We start from the raw sequence: 18,614 nt of genomic DNA, 5'->3' as shown, positions 1-18,614 counted from the left end.
TAACTGCAGTGATATCCATCCATGATGTTCAACATCCGCTGAAGCTTAATTCTGAAGAACATTCATTATGAACGTATAACACTGACAAGAAATGTTTAAATATAATGAGATCATAGTTAGTCTAGAATAATTCCAAAAATGTAACATTTGAAGAACAGCTCATCAGCCTTGGGTGGACTGTAAAATAGTCTTGAGCTGTCAGAGGAGGTTTTGATCAGTGACGTCCCTCCGGTGGCTCAGCTCAGCTCAGCTCATCGGCCTCTGGGTCTCCTCACAGCGATGCTCTGTTTGTGATGCCACAGTAAGGACGGATCTGCACGTCCATGCACAACACATTAAAACTGAGAAATCACATTTCCATTGATCTTTTTACATATAACAGGTCAATGCACAATTAAACATCCTGTAAGCTTAGATAAAAAAACAAGCTAAAAAATGTCACATAGTGTGACGAAAGCAGGATAAAATCAGTGCCTACTTCTACATCACTGCCTCTTTAGCCCCGCCCACTTATTAATGCATGCAGAAGGAGGAGGAGCAATGCAAAGATAGGATTAATGCAACAAAACCTTAGTGAGTCTCTGAAGTGCCTTCTTTGTGATCCTAGCACCGTATCTACATCAGACGCGAGCGATGCTGCGAATCCATTTCTCTTTTATGTTCATGTCATCTCTTTCATGTTTACTGTCGGGGATTTGTTGTCGTTCTGCACCACACTCAGTGTTGACAGAATCACTGATTATAATCACTGTTGTGCAGCTTGCATCAGGAATGAGCTCCAGATCGCATCTGTTTGCTTGCTTGACTTCACTGCAGATTCATTTCAAGACAGTTTGATGCAGGCTTCTCAGAGAGACTGAGAGTAAAAGATGAAGCGGAGTCTGACTCTATTGCATCCAACAATATATTGTCTCCATTACCGCTATTGCATTGTCTGTTTCAGATTTGATATATACTGAGTATTTATACATTTTTATCCCTAATGACTCATGTTTTCTTAACAACGTCACAGCAGCCTCCATCTATTATTTTAATTTGCGAAACCAATCCAATCGTAGAATGCACTAAAAACAAAAAAAGGATAGAAAATAGCCTGCATCATCTAATTTAGTATGTTTTCTGGTGTTAAAGTCTTGCTAACATTATTAGCGGACCTCAGAGAATATCCAGTTCATAACCCCTTTAACTTAAAAAGTATAATGCACATATATTAGCAAATAAAAGTAAAATAATAATTATATTAGCAAATATATTAGCAAATAAAAGTAAAATAATAATTGACCCATCATTTGGGTCAATACTTTCCACAGGTCCATATCCAGGACTGGGCAGCAGGGAGCCCATGTGTGAACTGTTGGCCATTTTTGGTGGAGGCAGAGGGTTCTGTTTTGGGTTCTTCCTGTGTGCTTTCACTGTTGCCAGACGTTCGTTCTCTCGGTTGCACACAAAGCACTCAAACCCGTTCAGTTTGGTTCACTCATGTCGTTGACACCCCTCTCTCTGGTCTCCAGTCCCTCCAGATTGCTGGGCGTTTTGTACTCCAGAGTCTCCGCCAGCACCCGTGGAGAGTGAAACTGGTCAATGAGGATAGCAGAATGATTGACTACTCATGTAGTCGGGAAATCAATCTGAGGACAAGACATATTATAAATACAAAAGTGTATTTTAATACCAACGTATTCTTCCTTTTTTGCATGTGTGCGCAGCTGAATGTGTAGCCCTTCAAAATAAACTTTTGACAGCATGCACAATCCCAAGTGCTTGACATGCACACCAGAAAGTTTCACCCTGGTTCAGTGTCAGTGCTATTTCTCTCATTTACACTAATTTCTTTCACTCATATAAACTGGTTTATTTCTCAGTCCCTTCACACATGTACTATTCAACTATAGTTGTTGTGTCTGTAGTATTTTCTTCTTGTTCCTTCTCCAGTTTCATGCCAGATACTCTGTACGCAGTTTACACTGAATTATTTTCCGCATGGATTAGTTTGTCCACAAGGTGGCAACACTGGCCCAGTAATGAAACTGAAGAGAAGGAACAAGAATATACATACATACATACATACATACATACATACACACACACACACACACACATATATATATATATATATATATATATATATATATATATATATATATATATATATATATATATATATATATATATATATGTGTGTGTGTGTGTGTGTGTGTGTGTGTGCGCACAGAGCTGGGTAAATTACTTAGTCCATACTGATTACTTATTACATGATGAAAACTGTAATTAGTGATGTAATCTAAGTTACTCATTTTAGGTAATGTTATTAAACTAAGTTTAAGATTACTTTTTGGATAATTTTTATTATTATTTTTTTTATCAAACTTGTTTTAAGCTCACATTAAAACTACCCTATTGATATAAAAAATAAAATATACTAATTTTTTTTATATCAGCATCATAAAATGCATTAAACATTACACCATGGTTTGCCAAACTGGGCTTAATGTAAGAACTGCAGGGGGTTTGTGACTTCAGCTAATAACTAAATCATAGAAATTTAATTCTTGAACACTAAAATAATAAATAATAATAATAATAATAATTTGTTTTGGTTTACCTGGATGTCCACATGACCTCCTGAACGTGACTGTGTAGTTAAACAGCCTTATTCCAACACTGTGGGAGAGCAAGTAGTTATTCATGGGCGACTCTTCGTGCAAAAGTGCCCACGTCTGATGGGTCAAGCATGCCAGAGGAGCCTCATACGCTCGGAAGTCTGTGTCGTAGAAAATAATGGAAGCCGTGTGACGATTCAGCTGGACTTTACGGTTGCTTGTGGCTAGGCAGGACGAGTGGGCACAGTCCAAACACTCGGTGTCTCCTGGGAAGTGTGGGAACAGATTGGAGCTCCACCACAGAAGAATGGGCAGCTTATTATTGGGGCGAGGGTCAGTGTTTCCAGGGCCACGGTACGAGCTCACACTGGCAAACTCCATGTCACTGAGGGCACTCTGGGGCTGGAAGACACCACTGTCCCCTGTGTCCACTGACCCCTGACCCCAGCAGCAAACAGGGACCACCACAATAAACCACAGGTGAAGTGCCATAGTCAACCTGAGAAAGATACAGAGTAAAGACACTGCATTGAAATTTCCTTGGTTAAAGAAAATTCAAGCATCTACATTTGACTTTGAACATTATTAAGAGCAAAAAGCATGAAAAGCATGAAAGATGCTTAAAATATAGGTCCAGTGCTGCATTGTCAAGAAAATTGAAGCCTGGTTTATATTGAAAGAGCCCACAAGAGTGCAAGGGAGCGAGCAGCAAAACAGACATTGAGTGCAAAATACCTTGACTGCATCTGAAATGGCATACTCACTGAATAAGTTCTTCTTTCGAATAAGTAGTGACTTAGGGACAAAGTATGTTCTATGTAGTATGAATGTGTGTAGCATGAATGCAATCCATACTATATTCGTCATGTCGTCAGTAGTTTTCCGGGTTTCCATTCAAAGCTGTGAATTTAACTAACATGCAAAATTGGAATATTACATAAAACGTAACTACTATTAGACTTGCCTGAAAAACTTAAAGCACTGTTTATTTAACATGTATCTTTTTGTTCTATTGAACTTAATTCTGTGATTGTTCGTAATTTCCTTATTTGTTCTTATTTTTTATCGAATATTTTTTATTTAACGTTTCTTTAATAATGTTTATATTTTATTAGTTAGGCTAGCGGTCAGTGTTGCCAAGTTTGTGGTTTTCCCGTGGAATTGGGCCACTTTTATACTGCTGTGGCCTGCTTTTTTTAGTCAACAGGTCATACAACACGACCAGACAGCATACTTTATTACTTTACAGCTCAAGACAGACGCATGCTGTAACACAGGATAGACACAAGATGCTGCTGTGGCATGACTGTTGAGGAAAGGCAGTGGGAGAAGCGGAGCATTACTGCCACCTACAGTTCTGGATGAGAATTAACACGAATCATAGTTGTAAATACAAGTCTAAAACAATTTAATTTTACATTTTTAATACCATATAATGTTATTTAAACTTATACAAAAAAAAAAAATTATAAAACGAATCATTAAAACGAATATTGCATGAACACTCATCACATTCTCTCTCTCTCTCTCTTTCACACACACACACACACACACACACAACACACCCGGCGTGAATCTCGGCAGCAGTGCTCGCGGTATAATATGAGGTAATCCAGAGAGTAATTTTACATGATTGAACTTGTTTAAGACCAGAGTGATTTTTTTTCTCCTGTATGTATGTTCACGTGTGCATAACAGTGCTGCAGTTTATTTAATAAAGCACCTGAAACAGTGCTAGTCATATAGCTAGAGAGCGCTAACAGGGCTGAGAGTGTTTATATGGTTAATGACACCAAACACGAGCATCAAAATACCGGGCATGTTTATTAGTCACAGCACAAGCTGAGATCGAGCAGTAATAGCGAGAGTAATAAGATTAAACCTTAGCTTTAGCACTCGGATGCTAAAAACACAGCTGTCATGTACGTGTGCGCATGCGCAGAGAACGATCCTCCGTTACCTGCTCTAGCTGTATTTAAATAAATATGTATGAAATATGAAATAACGCCGAAATACTGCATTTTATTATGCTAGTATCGTTTTGGACGTTGGATAAGTGATACCTATGAATATGTTTTCTTTAACAAAAATTCACCATAGCAACTACAGTAAAACATTTGTTATTAATATCATCAAAAAGATACAGGAATGAGTGTCTGAAAGAACAACCTTGTTTGAAGGAAATCCCTTCATTATAATTTTTGAGTACTGTAATATTAAGTGCTGGATTTTTTTTGCAAGGGTTGTTTTATAATTATTGTAAAATTTGTAAGAAATAATTGTTACTCCAATTTATTTTAATTAGGTGCATTAAGGTGTGATCACGAGCTAAAAAAGGTCTCTTGTCCATTTTCATTGTAGCACCTAGTTTTCATACAAAGCTCTCAATTGCACTGCATGCTATTGAAATGATTGGATTTTGCTTCCAAAAATCACAGATTATGTTAGTCGCACACTTATTTTTATCTTAGCACAAGCTTAAAAGTTGAAATGGCAGTCCTGTGTTTAACCAATCCGTGTGCTCTCAGAGAAGGCGTTTTCCACCTTCGGCCAAAGTCTCTAGAGCATCTGACCCACACCAGATGAACAACCATGACACGGTTTCGAGAGGTTTAGCCCGTTCACAGTTCACCTGCTGTCGGCTGAACATCTGTGTATTTAACCTGTGAAGTCACTGTGGGTGTGTTTGTTGTATGCTGGTGTCTGTGTGTGTTGGTCAGGCTGCAGTGAACGCGTGTGGGCCGTAATGAGCGGGAAAAGCCTCTTGCTGAAGGTCATTCTCCTGGGGGACGGCGGTGTGGGCAAGAGCTCCCTCATGAACCGATACGTGACGGACCGCTTCGACTCGCAGTCCTTCCACACCATCGGCGTGGAGTTCCTCAACCGCGACCTGGAGATGGACGGGCGGCTGGTCACCCTGCAGATCTGGGACACGGCGGGCCAGGAGCGCTTCAAGAGCCTGCGCACGCCCTTCTACCGCGGCGCGGACTGCTGCCTGCTCACCTTCGCCGTGGACGACCTGCAGAGCTTCCAGAACCTGGGCTGCTGGAAGAAGGAGTTCATGTATTACTCAGACGTACGAGACCCCGAGCGCTTCCCCTTCGTGGTGCTGGGAAACAAGGTGGACAAGGAGGAGCGGGAGGTGGGCGAGGATGAGGCCCGGGCCTGGTGTGAGGAGAACGGCTGCTGTCCGTACTTCGAGACCAGCGCCAAGGACGACACGAACGTGGGGGCCGCTTTCGAGGCTGCTGTCCGGGGCGTCCTAGCCAGCGAGGACCCCACTGACCACACCCTGCTGAGCAGCTCCATCGACCTCCACGGGAACCGAAAAGTGGCTCGATCGTCCTGCTGTTGAGATGCCTCTGAGAGCATCACAGCTGTGGAATTCTCTCTCTGTCTCTGTCTCGGTGTCTCTCTCTCTCTCTCTCTCTCTCTCTCTCTGTGTGTAGGTACAGAAGCCAGACGTGTCTCGTCTGTTACCAAACAGTAAAGGTATTTTACACATATTTACACACAATGAAAGCAGATCTAGCCTCCTTCAGTTGTAAATGGACCATCTTACTAAAGAGCTATTTTGCTGTGGTACTCATTTTTCAGATATTTCAAAATACGGAGTCAGATATTGCAGAAATTTGTTACTGGTAATGTAATATTTAGTGCATCCAGAATAAAAGTGTAATTGTTTACGCAATATATGTGTATGTAAAGTGTATATATAAATACACACAGTATACTATTAGAAAATATTTACATGTATATACATTTATATTCTCATAAATATATAAATATATTTAATTTATACACATAATGTAATTTTCTTAAATATATCATGCATGTGTTTGTATTTATATTTACATAATAAATATACACACTATATTATGTAAATGGGAACTTTTATTTTGGATGTGATTCATCGTTTGACAGCATTAATAATGTTTGAGAGAAAGGGTACTGAAAGAAATAACACAGTTGTCATTTATTTTGCATTTAAGTTATGATTTTGGGTGAAATAGGTCAGAGAACATGTCGTCAGGTCATATTTCAGCTCGAATTCAAATAGAAAATAAAATTTTTAAAAAACAATTAAACATTTTAAATAAAGAAAACAAAGCTTGTTTTTGACCGTGACATTATTTTCAGGGTAATTAAACGCATTTAAACACAAATTGTTATTCGAGTAATGTGAGAAAAAACTCATGATGGTTATTGTAATATTGAAACAACTAAGAAACGTCTTTCTCCTTTATTTAAACTGTAAATTAGCTTCAGTTTAAGCTGGTTTTAATAATTATTAAAAATAACTGAAGTTTGTTTATTTTGGGTTGAAATATGACCATGTCTTCACTAGATTCACTGTATTATGGTACATGCAGTAAATGCATTAAGCACAGCACTATTTTCAGACAGAAAAGGGAATTTTTCTATTGTAGCATTGAAAGATTAAGATTTTTTCCATTATTTTGTTCTTTTTTTGTGTACTGTAAGGTACAGGGAGTTACAGTAGATGTGTTAGATGTTAAACAATGATTTTGTTTCAGTTGTTATATCTGAGTTTCATCCGTCTCAGCAAATGGCTCAGGAATCTGGCTTAGACAAATGTACAGATCATTTTCTGAAAGCATGTAAGAACATTCAAAAAGCTCTGTCTACATTTAATGGACGTCCACAGCCGATAACTGACTCCACGTTAGTCGTTTCCTCATTTTCAGCCCAATGTTGATCTGAAACTACCTTTGACCCTGATTCGAGGGCACTTGTAGGTACTTATTTTACTTGTATCTTTTATAAAATTGACTTATTTCCTTGTGCTTTCCTTAGAATATGAATGTTCTCGTTGCCTCTTCGATCATAGTGCTACAAGTCTCACAACGACTAGAGAGACCCAGATCTGTGGTTTGGGCGGCTGATGTTCTGAAACGCTTCTGTCTCTTACATTAATGCATAACTTGTAGCCGTGTTTCTGTTTACAGACCTTCGCTTGCCTGCTGTCAGACATGTATGTTTGTTATTCATTGTGTGTAGTTGTTACTTTGTTTTTGTGGATGGACACACTCACATATCTGCTGCACACACACGTTCCCAGCGATTATTGGTACACTGTGAAATGGAAATAGATGCAACACTGTGTTTCTCGTCCTCAAACTGCTGAACACGCGGGAGCGTATTGACTGCTCATATTGGAAAATCAGTATTTGTCTCTTTACTGATAGTGTTTTCCAGCAAACATTCGCTTGAAGAAATGTTACACTAACATCAGATGATGTGTTAAATCACAACAGGATGCAGAAGTGCTACACAGATATCTGATTAATCTATCAAAAGGTCAACTTGATAAGCAATCTGAAGCTTTATAATAAGCAGGTGATTCTCACAAAGAAGTGTCCAGGTCATATTTCACCTCGAGATCAGAGGAAGTTATAAAATGAACTGTTGAAATGAAATGTTTTATGACAATTAAGCAAAATTTCCCCTCATAATTCCCATTACCCTGGTACAGTAATGAGAATTTAAACACAAAGTTTCATTATACATGAATACAGAAAAAAAGTTTTTTTTTCTTTCATGGAAATTTCACCTGGATGTTTTTTTGTGAGAATCACCCGAGCTGTTTCCGCTCGAGCCGGTGTTGTAGCATTCCTGCCACAGTATTTATGATGTTTCAGTTCACAGGAGTATTGTATTTCATTAAAAATATCACATTTCCAGTCATAATCACGGTAGAGAATTGTGGGGGATGACTCGTGTCTAATTAAGGGCATTACTGCAATGAATGTACTGACTTTGTCACTTGTTATTTTTGATTGATTTGTATGAGGTTGATGCCCCACTGTTCAATGCCGTATTATCCTGGGTAAGACTGTATTTACCGACATGCTAACAGACCAAATGTGTGGTGTTTTGTTACTGTTTCACATCATCTCCAGTGCAATAAGGAGGTCGAGGCTTCTTTTGTTCATAAATTTACTTTGAAAGAATCCAACATGATGAATAAACAAACTGCAACAGCAATCATATTGTGTGGTTTATATGCTGTCATGGTTTTCAACAGGTTAAACAAAATGCTCTTCCCTGTTTAACCAGGTAACATAATCTTCTCAATTGAAATATAGTGTTTATTTTACAGTATCAAATCAATGCTTGTGGTATTCCCAGGAATCATACAATAAGCAGACCTCTTGTAGTCAGCAGAAAGCGTGCACACGTCACACATCAGCTGTGTGAAGCACGTAAGGAGAACAGAGACTTCCTCTGTGTGCATTGAACACCCTCTTTAAAAACAAGCAGACAGTGAATCTATGAATAACAAAACACACGAATCACTGGTGAAAGGCACTGAGCTTTATTGTCTGCTAAACCTCCCAGACATCAGATTTTACAGAACCAAGAGACCAACAAACTGCAGCCAAGCAGCAGGTTAAAAGAAGAAAATAAACGTAGTCTGTACAAAAAAAAAAATCTAAAAAAATACTGTTAGTGGTAATGAAATAATCCCTTTAATAAATGACAAGAACTTACTTATTAATTAGAAGTTTAGCAAAAGAACATGTTATACAATAACTACAATAATCTCCTGATAATTAGAGTTACAAAACAACATCAACAGTTCACACGTTAATGGAAAAACAGTTATTTGTCGCAGTCACGTTGTTCCAAATCTGTATGACTTTAATTCATCCCTGTAACAAATGAGGAGATATTTTGAAGAATGTTAATGGTGCCCATTTTTTTCCAGCAATAAAAATATGCTCTAAGAACAAAAAAGCACCATGAAAAAGTGTAGTCTGTATGACTTGTGCACCACATTTAGAGCCATCGATGAGTCAGTACAACAGGTTTAATATCAATGATGCCAAATTTGTTTACGAGGAAGCACAAATGACATTTTACCACTTTGTTGAAAAGCATGTTTTTTAAAGGACAACAACAATTGGAGTTGACTTGTGATGTAGTGCACTAGTCACACATATTGGATTTTGTGAGGAGATACGGGTTTGGAATGACACAAGGACGAGGAAACCATGACGGTTTTCATTTGTGAACTATTTAGGTGAACTACTGCTTTAAATCTAGACGGAAATCTTGCTTTCACCAAATGATGTGGGGTGATCATCCAACATAAAAAAAATAAAAAATAATTAAAATAAAAATGATCAGGATGGAATACATTATAACTTCCTGAATTAGTTACCTTTAGTTAAGAAAAAAAAATATATATCTACAGAAAACAAACTAAATAATCTACGGCTGATAAGGCTGCTTTTTTCCATTTTTTTGTGTCTTTCACTCTCAGTTTTCAGTGAGATATCCCAGCCACGAAACACTATTAGTAACGGCACGCTCTGGAGTAAAATACCTGCTCATCTGTGCACCGGTGACAGAAAGGCTTTTATTCAAGCAGCTGAAAAGTCCCAGAAGCCTCTTTGTCTGTGGGCGATATCTTCTGATGCCTACACTGAGCCCGAGCATGGGATTGTGCCGGGGCTTTCTTCTCACCAAGAGGGCTGATCCATTGTTTCAGTCCTTTTCTCAGTCCTTTAAAGAGGCTGTGAGAAAAACAGCACTGGGGTCACAAGAAAACAGCAAGCATCGCTGTCTCTCTCCATGACAACCAGATGTGAGGGATGGTCACCATGGAAACCAGCTCCCGCCACCATGAGATTGAAATTCAAGCATCATTTTTTTTTTATTTCTACCCGATTATAATTTTTATTTGCATTTTTTAAAAGGCAGATTCCAAGCTTGTAAATCTTTATATCCAAAAAAAGTAAAAGAGAGTCAGGAAATTGTGTTGTGTTGATGAAGATGCTCCAATAGTGTGCTGTTATTGAGCGTAGAACAGAACAGACGTTAACAGCGTGGACCGATGCCTTTCCTCCCCAGGTACCGCAGGACTGCAGTGTTATAGGTGGTGGACACAGTGAATGTGAGCTGAAGAGAGAAAACAGAATAAACTTGAATATGAAAACCATGGAGAAAACCCAACCCACAATGCTAGGTGTTTGCCAAGGTGTTACTGAGCTTTTACTGCTGTTCTACATGTTTGAAACAAAAATCATATCACATTGTGGCTACTGGGGTGTTGTTAAGTGGCTGCTCAGAGGTTCAGAGTGGTTTTAACACATTGCGGTGCAGTTTTTGCAGTGTTCGGAGCGGTTGGAAGGGTGTAGCAGTGCGGTCACTAAGATATTCTGACTGCTTTTTACAATTTCTAGGGTGTTCTGTGTGTTTATTAGGTTTTTGCTAAGAGATTTTGAGTGTTATCACTTTGCATGTGGGGTGTTCTGTGTTGCTAGGATCTTTTGCGCTGTTGTAGGGAGTTGCTGTGAGTTTAGCTCAATTGAATGAAAATTGTTTAACCCTTATGCGTTGTTGGGGACGTTTTAGTCTACTAGGGGGTAAAGTTGAGTCTTATTTTGGCCACAACTTTCTCTGCGTTACAACAAATGGAATGATTTTTTGAAATTTTTCAAAAACTCAACAATACACTGGTGGCAAATGCACTACACTATCGTTATGTTCGGGATGAAAACATCCACTAAATTAAACTGCTGTAAAAATGTATCAGATACATATTTTTTTCAAACTTCTTTGATTAAATCTATTAATCAACCTCAGTCCTGATCAAAAAAACAAAATCCAAGATTTAAACTCTTGCCAAGTTCATAAATTATTTCTGGGAAACAAAACACAAAATGACTTATTTTCAATATAAAAAGTGATTGTGGACTGGATATTTTTTTACCTTTTATCACAGTCTTTGGCATGTCAAGGATTAGTAACAACATTGGCTTTGATGCATTGTTAGTTTTTGTGCAGCATTAGATTTTATTTTTTTTTCTCCCTCATTTACTGTTCGTGGCTGTTTTTGCCCCATTGACTTCCATTATAATGACATTTTTTGATTGCAAAGCCATGACACCATATAATCAATCATGCATTCTTGATTTTTGGTGGTTTTCCCTGTTGGGAAGAGGTAAAATTTGTTATTTTTTACAGTTGATTACTAGGTGGGACCATTAACCCTTTAGATAGAAAAAAAAAAGAAAAGTACCCCCCCCCCCCAAGTCAGTGACATAATTTATGACCTTGGCAGTTAAAGAGTTCAAATCTTGGATTTTTTGAAAACATTTGGTAGTTTTGATCAGGACTGATGTATACAAAAAATTTTCTGATACATTTTTACAGCAGTTTAATTTGGTGGATGTTTTCATCCCGAACATAACAAAAGGGTAGTGAATTTGAAAAAAACGCACAAGGGTTAAGCTGAAAAACACTCACAATCATCCTAGTTATTTCTAACCACAACCAACAACGATAAATCACAGCCAAGCCCAACAAGAGGTTAATAAATGCAGGAATGGGATTCCTAGACACCTACAGGAATGACGTCTTGAGAACACACTTTGATTGTGTTCTGTTCGGGACACTCACCAGAGCCAAGACTGTCATCCCCGCTCCAGCGAAGGCAGCGATGAAGAGATCATAGATCAGGAGAAACTGAAAAACAAGTTAGCAGAGTGACATCCTAAACTCTCACTGTGCAGCTAGAAGGTTTGATCTTGGTTCTGGATTTGACAAGGCTTTGAGGAAGGCTTTCTGAAGAAGGAAGACACTGAATCCTCCATTGCCTGGGGGCACATCTTACCTCTCTTGTCTTGCAGACATTAGACAGGGTCATCCCACAAGCCTTTCCTGGTACTGCACTCCATGGAAGTAAACCTTAGAGACACAGAGACAAAAACACAAGTGTAAGAGCATGAAAGAGATCAAGGCCAAATGATGTTGTATTGAAATTTGTGTCAGTATAAATAACATCACATTAAGAGAACAGACTTTGATATCTGTATGATTAAATTTCATCATTTACATTAATTATTGAATTCAGTCTGATGGCATTTTTATGTATTTTTTTCATAAATAAAAATGTATATTAAATAAATGTGTTGTTTTGTTTGGTTAGAGTCACATGGCATTTATGGATCAGACAACTGGTAAAAAATAATAATAATAAAAAAAAAATACTAACAATCATTTGCACATATTCCAATTTCCAAAATAAATTATGTAAAACAGGTCGCCATTGAGCTTGTCTGAGTTCATTATGATATGCAAGACAAAAAAACTTTTGAGAGGAGAGGAAATTCACGTTTTCCTTGTGAATTTATGATATACACTAAACTGTCCATGATGTGAGCCTCTGGAACCACAGGCAGCTGTCATACTATTATCACTCAGAAAAAAAAATCTGAAAAAAATAATGAGAAAATAAGTTAATATAAAAATTTTACTTTAATTGAGAAGCCTTTCTACGTTGAGAAGCACCCGTATTCCTCCTGCACTTGTGCTGAATAGACTAGAAGACTTTTTTGGCATTAATGGAAGTGCATTAGCATGGTTTAATCGTACTTATATGATCGCCATCAGTTCATAGCAGTGAATGAAGAGGTATCATATCGATCACAAGTGCAGTATGGAGTACCTCAAGGCTCGGTACTAGGGCCGCTAGTCTTCACGCTTTAAATGTTACCCTTGGGAGATATCATCAGGAAACATGGTGTTAGCTTTTACTGTTATGCTGATGATACTCAGCTCTATATTTGTTCACGGCCCGGCGAAACATACCAATATGAAAAACTAGCAGAATGCATAGTCAATATAAAAAACTGGATGACGAGTAATTTCTTACTGCTAAATTCTGAAAAAAAAAAAAAAACTGAGGTGTTAATTATAGGACCTAAAAACTCTGCATTTAATATCCTAGAACACTGTCTAAGACTTGATGGTTGCTCTGTCCATTCTTCGTCATCAGTTAGGAACCTAGGTGTGCTATTTGATCGAAATCTTTTCTTAGAAAGCCACGTTTCTAGCATTTGTAAAACTGCATTTTTCCAACTCAAAAATATATCTAAAATATGGCCTATATGCTCTCAATGTCAAAATGCAGAAATGTTAATCCATGCATTTATGACCTCAAGGTTAGATTATTGTAATGCTTTATTGGGTGGTTGTTCTGCACGCTTAGTAAACAAACTACAGCTAGTCCAAAATGCAGCAGCAAGAGTTCTTACTAGAACCAGGAAGTATGGCCATATTAGCCCGGTCCTGTCCACACTGCACTGGCTCCCTATCAAACATCGTATAGATTTTAAAATATTGCTTATTACTTATAAAGCCCTGAATGGTTTAGCACCTCAGTATTTGAATGAACTCCTTTAACATTAAAAAATCCTCTATGTCCGCTACGTTCTCAAAACTCAAAAAGACAGCAGAGACCAGGACAACTAGAGCCCCAGATACAGATCCCCTGTAAAGACCTTGTCTAAGAGGAGCACCAGGACAAGACCACAGGAAACAGATGATTCTTCTGCACAATCTGACTTTGCTGCAGCCTGGAATTGAACTACTGGTTTCGTCTGGTCAGAGGAGAACTGACCCCCCAACTGAGCCTGGTTTCTCCCAAGGTTTTTTTCTCCATTCTGTCACCGATGGAGTTTCGGTTCCTTGACGCTGTCTCCTCTGGCTTGCTTAGTTGGGATCACTTCATCTACAGCGATATCGTTGACTTGATTGCAAATAAATGCACAGACACTAAACTAAATTCAAACTGTATTGAGATGATGACATCACAGAATTAATTGATGAATTGCATATAACTGTCATTTTGCATTACTGACACACTGTTTTCCTAATGAATGTTGTTCAGTTGCTTTGACACAATCTTTTTTGTTTAAAGCGCTATAGAAATAAAGGTGACTTGACTTGACTTGACTGAATCATGCAGTGATATCACCCATTTTCGAAATTCAATGATATGTGAAATCAAGCTTGCCAAACTATAAGTGTGAGAAAATATCTGAGCATCAGGACAATTCAAAAGATATCGGAACATCAGGAAGACATACAGAGCTGTGAAATCAAATCTCTAAGCTGTCAAGAGACAGAAAAGATATGATAAAAGTATTGTGGGGTCATTACCGTACTGTCTGGCATCAATGCACAGCTGGCTGATGCTGGAGGGCGTTTCAGAGAGGACACTGATAGTGCGACAGGTGTTTGCCATGTTGTAAAAAAAGTAGACAGGAAGCGAAGAGAGAGAGAACACCAGCAACCAGATCACAACCAGGATATATGTGATTACAATGAACTGTGGAAGGAATGCATACATATATCAGTTTGCTGCATTTTATTTTAAATGAAGAGTTCACTCAAAAGGAAAACAAATAATTTGTTCATACTCAAAAGAATGCAATTCACCAGATTTAACACAGACGACGAAACTTAACTAAACACCGTGCACCGATTTTGAATATACGGAAGTGCAAATGAGATATGAAAGCTGGAAATACTCAGTGTTCTCAAGATCAACAATTTGAAACTTGATAGTCTCTGATAACTATACGTATTGAAATGTGCAATGAGCATATTCTTTAAAATTTCCCCTTTCGCTTAAAGAAAGAAAGGCATACGTGTTTGCAATAACATGAGGATGCAACATTTTGTCATTTAGCCAATGCAAAGTGAAACTCACACTGCACATCACTCACCGTTGTGCTGAGACAGCGCCCACATACTGTACTACGAAATTCTCCAAATGACTGCCGGACTACACTGGTGGTGTAAAAACCTTCAGCCAGCAGGACTATACAGTACAGGAAGAAGAAGGAGGCCAGGCCATAAATGATGTACTGAAAATACTCAATACTACAGGAGACAGAAAGAGACAGAGAGAGAGAGAGAGAGAGACACGTTTGCAAGAAAAAGAGGTTAAAATGACTGATCATTCTATACAAAAAAGCATTTTTTATCGTGAAGCTTGATATTATGGGTAAATAAAGTGAAAATTGAAATAGATTCATCTGGACTGAACATAGATAATGAGAGAGATGCTACTGGCACGCACAGGTACGCTAGGGTGATGTAGTCCTGATGCTCACGGGTGAAGTACGTCTCGATAAGTCTTTCGCTCTCTGTAAGGGCCTGATTTCCACAGCAGCAGAACAGAGCAATGCCAGAGAAACACAGCAGAGTGGCCACCAGAGAGACGTACGGCACTCCTCCCAGACAGCGCATACAGCATTCATAACAACCTGAGATCCACAACAAAAGCATATGAAGGATCAGTTTGTCATTTCTGATGACTTATCATATCTGACGTTTAGAAATTGCACATTGCCACAAGGATCTGTATTAGGCCCTCTGCAGTTTTCCTTATACACGTGGCCACTTCTAGACAAGATGACAATTCTAAATGATCCAAGTTAAAAAATGGCAACCATTATTTGCCAGAAAAAAAAAAAAAAATAACACACACACAAGAAAACACCAAACACCATCATGGTAATACACAAGGTTTTCCTCCAACACCTCACAACGGACTTGTGGCTGTTCACTGGGGCTCAATGACATTTAAGAAATATATTTTGTGAGAAGTGCTGAACTGAAAAAACAAACAAACAGCAAGAGCAGTGTTGCCACACATATCAACCATTGACACTCGTTTCCTTTTTATACAGCAGCAGCTGCAGTGAAGTGTGTGAGTCTGGGTGGACCGGTGTGAGCAGGCATTCTTCCTCCATCCGTATCATGTGCTGCTGAGGGGGGTGGCCACGGAGCTGGTCTGTACCACGGCATGGAGAGTGTGAGAAAATACAGAGAACCAAGAGCCAGAGTGTCTTTCTGTGGCTGCACTGACAATAGCCTTTGTCTCAATACAACACAAGGGACAGCAAAGACAAGCAAACAAAGAGCCAGTGCCACCTCAGCCCCCTACAGACTGAATGAAATGAGCAGAGGGGAGGAACTAGAGTGAATATAGAGGGTGATGCTGATGGTTAAAATCCAACTTGGGCTCACACCGTTTGATTTGTATAAACAGAGGCATGTCTGGTTCATTTTGGGTTTTGCTGACATCATTTTAGATTTTTTTTTTTATCATAGTGTGCAATAATAAAATGACTGTGAATCAGCAGTAGCATGTTATAAAAGGTTAATTGGCAAGACATTAAAAAAAAAGTAACAACAAACACTTTTGCATCACTGACATAAAAGCTGCTGAATTAATAATATTTGAAAATAGAAATCTGCAATTTTAAATTATAATACTATATTATAATATTAATGTTTCTACATTAACATAAGACACTTCTTTCAAAAATACTTGAAAATTTTACAGTCCCCAAACTTGGTTAAACTTAGTAAGTTATTACAGAAGAGACAAAAGAATTAAGAAAAAAATATACAATTTTCAAGAAAGACAACAAATTATTTCACACACATACACACACACAAACAAATTATAAAAAAAAAGTATTAAAAAGGTTATCATAACACAGAAAGTACTGGGACACTTTGTGACTGAAACGTCAATCGTGATCTGGACCTGTGGTTTCTCTGCTAGGACAGTTTCTAAAAATCACAAAAACACCTGCTGATTAAAAGACACTGACCTGAAATAATGCTACAAGTAAAGTTAGTTCTGAGAAAAGATCCTGCGGCATTTCAGTCCAGACGATACTTGGTGGGAAATTAAATTTCATTCAGTGACATTCAGACAAATATGTGAAGCCACAGGATATAGAGGTATAATATCACTGCTCAGCTTTCTTTATACTTGTTTATCAAACTACAGGTCATATTAAAAACCTTTTTCAAATGATATAAAAATAGCATGAAACTTCCTTGTAATCAGTAAAAATGCTGTACTTACCCATGACTGTAGGCAGCAGTGCTGTGCTTGTGTATAATGTCACAGACTGCTCTCTCAGTGAACACAACTGAAGACAGACTCAAGACACAATGAGTCTTTTCAATGGCCTGCTCGAACGCTTCACGGAGCAGACTGACAGGGTCATGATGCAAAAACATACCAAAATGTTCACTTGAAAAAAGTGCCACTGCTTTGCTTTAAAGATGCAAAGTGTTTAATAAATAATAACAGGCCGCTTTTAGCTCAGTTATATAAATGACTGAGAATTTTGTTCATTCTATGATTAAGTTAAAAGTTGAATTTTAAAGTAAATTCTAATGTGTTTGTAATTTAATGTGCTCAAGTTGTAATTCGATGTAAGGTGTTATGCAGAGCTCAAAACTATATAACTCTGGTTAAAAAAAGGTACTGCTAATGACTTAAAATCTTGCTTTGTGTCTCCATACCACAGAAGACTCACTGCTGACCTCCAGTGTTCACTCGTGTTGGTCAAAACTGAGATAATGAGGCTGAGTGAATGCTCTCAACACATAGTACATGTTCAGAAAGTACTTTCACTTCAAATGTGCACCACCCCAGCCTCAACCCATTCAGAAGTGCTAGTGCTTGCATAGAAAAACCTATACTGTATATACATAGTTGCAAGAAAGAAATGCTAATTTTCAAGAAAAACTTCAAGATGTACTTGGACTTTTTAAATATATAAAATAAGTGAGGATTCTGTTTTTTAAGTATGTGTAACTCTTTATGATTTTGGGAAATAAAACCTTGAGACTTATTTGAACTTTTACTAATTACTGGGACACATCAAAAGTATCCAAACAATAGAAATTATTTAACACACTATTCAGTATTTATTTTTCATTGGCTGTAAAAGGATACAAAAATCAAAAAGAAAAAAAAAACTGGTATTTCAGGAAGATGAGCAGGAATAAATATTGATGCCTTTTGCAAACCATCTGTGAAGCATCTTTGTTATCTGGATGTGGAAACATGCCAGTCAACTTCATGCAAGTGTTTTCTTACAAGATGAATATCTTCTGTGCTATTCAGGAAGTGCGTTCCCTTTCCACCTGCGCTCAGCAGACCTGCCTGAACATGCTTTTCTTTTTGTGTCATTTACAAAAGCGCTATCACGTCTGCTACAAGTAAACAGCTTCTTGTGATGGCTGTGTCAGTGCCAGAGCGTACGAACAGCGCAGAGGTGTCCTCCTCAGCTGAAATGGGTCCGGTGGGCCAGCACAGGCACTGAAAGGGAGTTTTCTTTAGACTTTCTTTCATCCACATTCTTATCCAGATCACCTGAA

General features: G+C 38.1%; 3 protein-coding genes across 4 annotated transcripts; 1 reads left to right on the top strand and 2 right to left on the bottom strand.

Annotated features, from left to right (window-relative positions):
* Positions 1-251: 251 nt before the first annotated feature.
* Positions 252-3,092, bottom strand: LOC113114342 (alpha-(1,3)-fucosyltransferase 11-like). Its single transcript, XM_026281254.1, has 3 exons — positions 2,603-3,092; positions 1,302-1,412; positions 252-313 (listed from the first exon to the last, which is right to left on the bottom strand). The coding sequence occupies exons 1-3, from the start codon at positions 3,090-3,092 to the stop codon at positions 252-254; spliced, it is 663 nt and encodes a 220-aa protein (XP_026137039.1).
* A 1,033-nt stretch (positions 3,093-4,125) lies between these two features.
* On the top strand, positions 4,126-8,609 carry LOC113113349 (ras-related protein Rab-9B-like). 2 transcript variants are annotated; one of them, XM_026279465.1, is made up of 2 exons: positions 4,126-4,207; positions 5,321-8,609. In XM_026279465.1, exon 2 carries the CDS (start codon positions 5,347-5,349, stop codon positions 5,953-5,955), a length of 609 nt encoding a protein of 202 aa, XP_026135250.1. In that variant the 5' UTR covers positions 4,126-4,207; positions 5,321-5,346; the 3' UTR covers positions 5,956-8,609. The 2 variants fall into 2 exon arrangements, with proteins under 2 accessions (XP_026135250.1, XP_026135251.1); XM_026279466.1 differs by having other exon boundaries at positions 4,146-4,207; positions 5,300-8,609.
* A 310-nt stretch (positions 8,610-8,919) lies between these two features.
* On the bottom strand, positions 8,920-17,655 carry LOC113113347 (myelin proteolipid protein). Its single transcript, XM_026279464.1, has 7 exons — positions 17,308-17,655; positions 15,502-15,688; positions 15,146-15,302; positions 14,577-14,745; positions 12,247-12,320; positions 12,033-12,098; positions 8,920-10,529 (listed from the first exon to the last, which is right to left on the bottom strand). Exons 1-7 carry the CDS (start codon positions 17,309-17,311, stop codon positions 10,449-10,451), a joined length of 738 nt encoding a protein of 245 aa, XP_026135249.1. The 5' UTR covers positions 17,312-17,655; the 3' UTR covers positions 8,920-10,448.
* Between the last annotated feature and the right edge of the window lie 959 nt (positions 17,656-18,614).

Source organism: Carassius auratus, chromosome 14 (genome assembly GCF_003368295.1).
Source record: "Carassius auratus strain Wakin chromosome 14, ASM336829v1, whole genome shotgun sequence".
NCBI classification, from domain to species: Eukaryota; Metazoa; Chordata; class Actinopteri; order Cypriniformes; family Cyprinidae; genus Carassius; species Carassius auratus.
Note: the sequence above shows the minus strand (reverse complement) of the source record. Positions and strands in the feature narration are given on the sequence as shown.